General features: G+C 40.6%; 1 protein-coding gene across 2 annotated transcripts in view; it reads left to right on the top strand.

Annotated features, from left to right (window-relative positions):
• LOC103394040 (exostosin-1b) overlaps positions 1-6,090 on the top strand; it is a 93,179-nt gene that overhangs the window by 82,555 nt on the left and 4,534 nt on the right. For both annotated transcript variants that reach the window (XM_008331176.3, XM_008331175.3), the window contains exons 6-7: positions 1,499-1,617; positions 4,338-4,433. In XM_008331176.3, coding sequence (XP_008329398.1) covers positions 1,499-1,617; positions 4,338-4,433 — 215 coding nt within the window. The remainder of the gene's footprint in view (positions 1-1,498; positions 1,618-4,337; positions 4,434-6,090) is intronic.

Here is a 6,090-nt window from a genome sequence, read left to right as displayed (position 1 = left end):
CCCCTCCTCCCCCGCCACATTTCTGTGACCATGGAGCCCCGTCGTCCCTCACTCTCCACATCATCGTCCACTCTGCGTATCACAGTCTGATCGTAAATCATTTCCCGTAGCAAACAAAGCGCTTGTTCGCTAACGCTAACCACATCGCTCCATCCATTACCAGGTAGAATCTCCCACTCAGTGGCTACAGTGTCTGTGAACCTGTCTGTCGTAGTTGATGTTGATTGATGTTCTTTATTCACGTGACAGACCTTTAAACTGGTCCATGGTCTTTTGGCTAACACTGGGCTGTCTCTGTGCTAACCTTTATTCATTTTTGACGACTTTGTTTTGTTTATATTTGTAGCTATTATTGTGTCTGTGCCTTGGCTCACTGCCAGCTGGCCGTCTGTAGTTATTTGTATCTCAGTTTGTAGAATTTTCTGCGTCGACTCCTAATTTTTATTCATTCCAATCCTGCCTTTTCTTTTCTTTCTATTCCAGGCCTAATTCAAAACGTCTCATATAACAAAAAAAAAAAAAAAAAAAACTGAAGTGAAAGGAATTTACAGTCCACCCCTCAGTGAATTAACGGCGATTACTTCTTTCATTTACTGTGATTTAGTTTCCAGTGAACTGAGGAATAAATGTAAAAAAGAAAAGTCTCTTCAGCAGCAGATCAAAGTCAGACTTCCTCTATTTCCATCCAGGGAAAGACTTGCTCTAAAACCTGTGTAATGAACGTAATAAAGTATCTGCAGCGGACGCAGGAAAACGAGGAGACACTTTATTTCCAGTCACAGGAAGCTCATCTAAAATTTAGAAGAAGCTCCAGCTCCTGTAAATCTGCTCCATATTTTCTTCATGGCTGCGTCAGAGAGTGTGTTTATGAGCACGTAAATCCCAGATCTGTTTTCCCCCTCATATCTTCACTTTTATTATTACAAATCACGACTTTTATCCAACTTTTAAAGACTCCCTCTCCTCCTCCTCAAGGGTTGCTCGTCGGCATAAAGGAGACCGCTCCAATGTCGTCGCCTTGACTTCATGCTTTGTTAGTTTGGCCAAGATTAGATTTAAATTAGCGAAGAGTTGAACGTCCTCTCCCATCCGTCTTCCTCAATATCTTATTTCCCGCTCATTTTCAGCTTCAGTTCTTCCGTACACCGACGTGCGGTCGGAGGATATTAGCAGCAGTATTTTTGGCTGTAAAGAGATTTGACATTTACAAAATGTTGTTGAATATTTTAAAACTAGTTTGGTCTAAAGTAGATTCCTGACATTTGAAGCATCTGTGTCTATTTAACATCATTTTAATGTTCTTTAAAAAAAAAAAAAAAAAACAGAAATGAAGGATGAAAAACCAAAACCCCTGACTGTTAAATGGATTTTTTAAATGGATGTCTGACAGTTTCCTCCTCCTTCACTACTCTATTTCCCGGTGTTTGGTAAAAAGCTTTGACTGATTATCAAAAATGCGTGTGTTTGTGTGTGTGTGTGTGTGTGTTTTGTGTTTCAGGAATTAAACCGTACTCAAAGTTCACAGCCGTCATCCACGCCGTCTCTCCTCTGGTCTCTCAGTCTCAGCCCATCCTCAAGCTCCTGGCCGCTGTGGCCAAGTCTCAGTACTGCGCACAGGTAACACACACACACACACCTGAGTTTAACATTATATAACTCATAAACAACATTTATTAATAATGTTATGTTTTTAAAAATGTTATTCCATAAGACGTGCTGGGCTTTATTTTTATTGAGATTCTTGGATTCAAAAATTGTCCTCTCTCTGGTTTGGTTTTGTTTTGGATTATTTGGAAAAAGTTCTGACCATTTTTTATTTCTTTTGAATTGTTTTGGTTAACAGTTAGCACGTTTTTAGTCTTTTATTTTTGGCTGTTGTTTTTTGAGCTATAAGGTAAGGTTAACATTTCTAGTCTGTTGGTTATGGATAGAATTTTTCAATTTTTCTTGACTTGAACTTAGCATATTTTTAGCATTTGCGTTTCCGAAACGACAAACATTTCACTGAGAACCAGTGAGAAGTTTGAATATCTTCGACAGCCAGAATCTAAAGGGATATTTTTATTATTCCCTCACACAGATCAGTTGTTCAGGTGGAATGAAATCTACCTTTAATGGGAACAAACGTGACTGAATTTTGGAGTCCAAATTATACTCCAACTTTTAAACCGAGGCAGAAACGACGCTGACAGACCCCGACGGCTCTTCCTGCACCTTCTGAAACAAATGTTTGTGTTTGTGAGTGTGTGTGTGCGTTGACTGTTGTGGGTCGAATTAGGAGCACACTGACTGGCGGTGCTACATCTGTCTCCATGGCAGCCAGATTCCCTTCAGGACGGCTGGAAATGGCACGTATTGATTTCCCTCTTTGCTCTTCACCAGTGCAGGAAATGAAATGGAGTTTCCTCCCCGGTGGCTGTTTTGTGTTTGTGTGGGCGTGTGTGGGTGTGAACAGTGTCGTTGTTTATTCCTTGACCAGCAGGGGTGGCGTAAGCTGGTCTGGTGTTGTGTGTGGGAGTTCTGTATTTCCATGTCGTCGGACGTGGTCGTGATATGAAACCGTGGTGCAGATTCTAAAAAGAAAGTTGGTTGTTTGACAAAGATTTTTGTCATTTTTTTTCTTAATTGCACTTTTTTTTTAATTTTTTTTTTTTTTAGAAAATATACAAAAAATTAGGTAGTTGTCATTTTTGTACTGTAATGGCCAATTTATTTATTTATTTTTTCAAAGATTTTATAGATCCACAAAATATTTTTTTTTTTGACTTGCCTTATTAAACAGGTATTTATTTTTTCAAAGATTTTATAGATTCACAAAAAAATATTTTTTTGACTTGCATTATTAAACAGTTTTAAAAAATAGAACAGAATTAAGACAGTTTTGTGGCAAAATCTGCTGTTAAAGTTATTCTTTTATGATGAAAAATGTCATTTAAAAAATATTGAAAAAGTTATTGAAGTTTTAAAAAAGTTCATACAAAAAGAGCAGAATTTCTTACGGGGTAAAAAAAAATGGTTAAAAGTTTTACCACTGTCTAAAGTTTTACATCTATTAGTAATACTTCACAGACATTGTACTATTAATAGTAGAATTACTAGATAAAAAAATAATAAATTTCTTACGGGGTGTATAACATTATGAAAGATGTTACATTATTTTTTTTTTGTTTGGCTTAGATATTTATTTTTATTCTAATATTGATCCATTTCTGGACTAAGTTCTAAATCTCGCCCATGTTTATACTTTAGCTTGGACTAATTCGTAGCAGTTCTATGACCACAGGCTACGACGAGACGATCTGGGCCGTATCTCTGAAACTACATAGAATATAAGCTGCAGGAGAGCAGCAGGCTGTGTGTGAGTGGGTGTGTAAGGTCAGACAGGAGTCACGTCGAGTGTGTGTTCTTCATTAAACCTTAATGAGGGGCTGCTGCCGATGCACAGCAAACAAGGAAGGTTAAATCCACCACGCACTTCCGTGTCCGCTGACCTGAAGGTGGCGGTAAAACATCCACGGTGGACAACTCCGTCCGTGCTACGTCAACGCCGTGTGATCGGCGTGTGATCGGTGTCACCTCGATGGTCCCCTCGGCTGCACGTCTGGTTCTTCTTAACAACCTGTAATAAGGTGACATTTGGAGGCAGCGGGCCACGTAAAGGTCGCCGGTTCCTCAGGCTGTTTCTGCGAGATGTTAGAGCAAATTAAATGAGCTACAACACAGGTATCTGCTCAGGCAACGACTGACACGTTCACTCCTTTAATGGAGATTTTAAAGAGTCGTGTGTGGAATAAAGGTTTTTCTGCAGGTTGGTCTGAATCCTCCAGGTTTTTGGGATTCAGAAAAGAATGTGTTTGGATAAAAAAAAATCTGGAGTTTGAGAAGGATGAAACCATTCATTGGCTGTTTTACCTTACCATTTGTTTTACTCTAAATAGGAGCATCACCTACAAAATGCCGCTGTGTGAGATGAAGTCATGAATCAAGAAAGAAAAAGAAGATGCTAAATTTGTCTTTGAGCTGAAAACTTGAAAATATTTTTTGGTCAAATGTAAAAGCTCCCCATTTTGTTGCCTCTAATCCACAGAGGACATTCTTTGGCAGTTGTTTTGACAATGTGTTTTTTTTTTTTTAATTTTGCTAATATTCCATCCAAGTCTAACAGAATGTTTTGTTACACATTTGGCATTTTTTAAAAATTGTTTTAGGAAACATAATTTTTTTTCTTTCTTTTATAAATATATATTTTAGATTTTTATAACTTTTTTTTAACATTTCTGCCCCTTTTTTGGTTACCTTGGTTTCTAAGATTTGTTTTGTGTGTTTTTTTTTCTCAGATCATCGTACTGTGGAATTGTGACAAACCTCTCCCCGCCAAGCACCGCTGGCCCGCCACCTCCGTGCCCGTCATCGTCATCGAGGGGGAGAACAAGGTGAGAGGACACACACACGCCTGCACACACACGCCGCTCCTTACATTTGCCTTTAAGCTGCGATCGCTATCGTTTCCAATTATGCGGCTGCTCTTCTGCTCGTGGTAAAACTGTAAAGATACTGTATCTCTGGTCCATTTTCTCTGCTCTCAGAGTTCCTGCGCTAAGTTAATGAGTTTCGATTTGTCCTGCACTGATTCCATTAACAGGACAGTTTGTGTGGTTTTAATTAAAGCTCACTAATGGGAATAATATACACCGGAATAAAGGCGTGACTGAGCGGCATGAGCCGAGATAAGGAGGTGGGTATGGAGGAGGGAGGGCTGGTATTTAAAGACGGCAGTGAGATATGCTGTGAAGTACGATTCAGAGACAGTCGGAGACGGGGCGGAGAAACACGAACATGACTTCAAGATTCAGATCCAGGGTCTGGTCCAGGTAACGATAACGTCTTTAATCCAGGTTGGAACTGTTTTGGGTGTTTTATTTTTAATGATGCCAGATGTCAGTGATCCAACATCAACCTCCAGAGTTGTGACTGTAGTGCTGGTTCAGATGTGTTTGTCAGATCAGTTCTGAATCCTCCCAAAGTCAGTCTGCTGCCTGGGTTTGAATAAGTCATGAAACATGACTCAGTGCTTTATGAGAAGCAATGATGCGAATATAAATGTCTGCTTTGTTTTCCACTCAGTCACCAACCGGCGGCACTCACTGTGACAGGGTTTTCACACTCTGTGCTCTGTTTACGTTGCCTCTCCCATCTATCTTCCCTCCCTCCTTCCTTCCTTCCTGTCCTCCTCTTGTTACCTCTCTGACTCCCTCTGTTGTCTCCTCCTCCTCCTCCTCCTCCTCCTTCCATCTCTCCATCCTGATTTTGCTCAACTGTGAGCGTCACTGATAAAAAAGGCACAAACCGTCATTCATCAGGTTCCCTGATTGTCATCTGATCTCTAATCTGGAGCTGACAATCACCCAGTGAACATTTGTGAGATATTTCTGTGCCTTTCCGTCGTGTCTGCATGAGTGCTGTCTGTGTGTGTGTGTGTGTGTGTGTGTGTGTGTGTGTGTGTGTGTGGTTTGTTGTGGTTGTGGCGTGCTCTGTGTTTACTGTGGCATGTTCTTCACCCCACAGAGGGAGAGGGAACGCTCTTCACCCCCCCCTCCCTCTCTCTCTCCCTCCCTCTCTCTCTCTCCATACCTTCTTTAATATTTTCCTTGTATAAATTCCTCATGTTTTATTCCATTATGCAGTGGAATGTTCAGAGTTAGCGGAGTGTCGTACGTCAGCCGTTGACATTGAAATGTTACAAACATTCCTTCGTCACAGGAAGTAGAAAATAGTGCACAAATAAACAAGGAAGCTCCACCAGTGGATGTTGATTAAAAACATTCTTACTGGTTAAAACCCACTCTTCTCGTCTCCTGTCTTGGCTGCAGAAGACAGAGTCCACGTCTCTCACTCCATTTTATTTCTCTTTGTTCTTCACTTCACCTTTTTATCTCTGGCACAGTTGTAAAAAAAAAAAAAAAACTGTTCTCTTTAAACCCAGCAGTTCAGGAGTTTAGAAACACGGGTGGTCGCCGTCCTGTCCTTCCTCCTCCTCCTCCTCCTCCTCCTCTTCCTCCTGACTGTCCCCCCTCTGCTGCCGTCCTTTTG

Source organism: Cynoglossus semilaevis, chromosome 18 (genome assembly GCF_000523025.1).
Source record: "Cynoglossus semilaevis isolate Cse_v1.0 chromosome 18, Cse_v1.0, whole genome shotgun sequence".
NCBI lineage: Eukaryota > Metazoa > Chordata > Actinopteri > Pleuronectiformes > Cynoglossidae > Cynoglossus > Cynoglossus semilaevis.
This window is presented reverse-complemented; position numbering and strand designations above follow the sequence as displayed.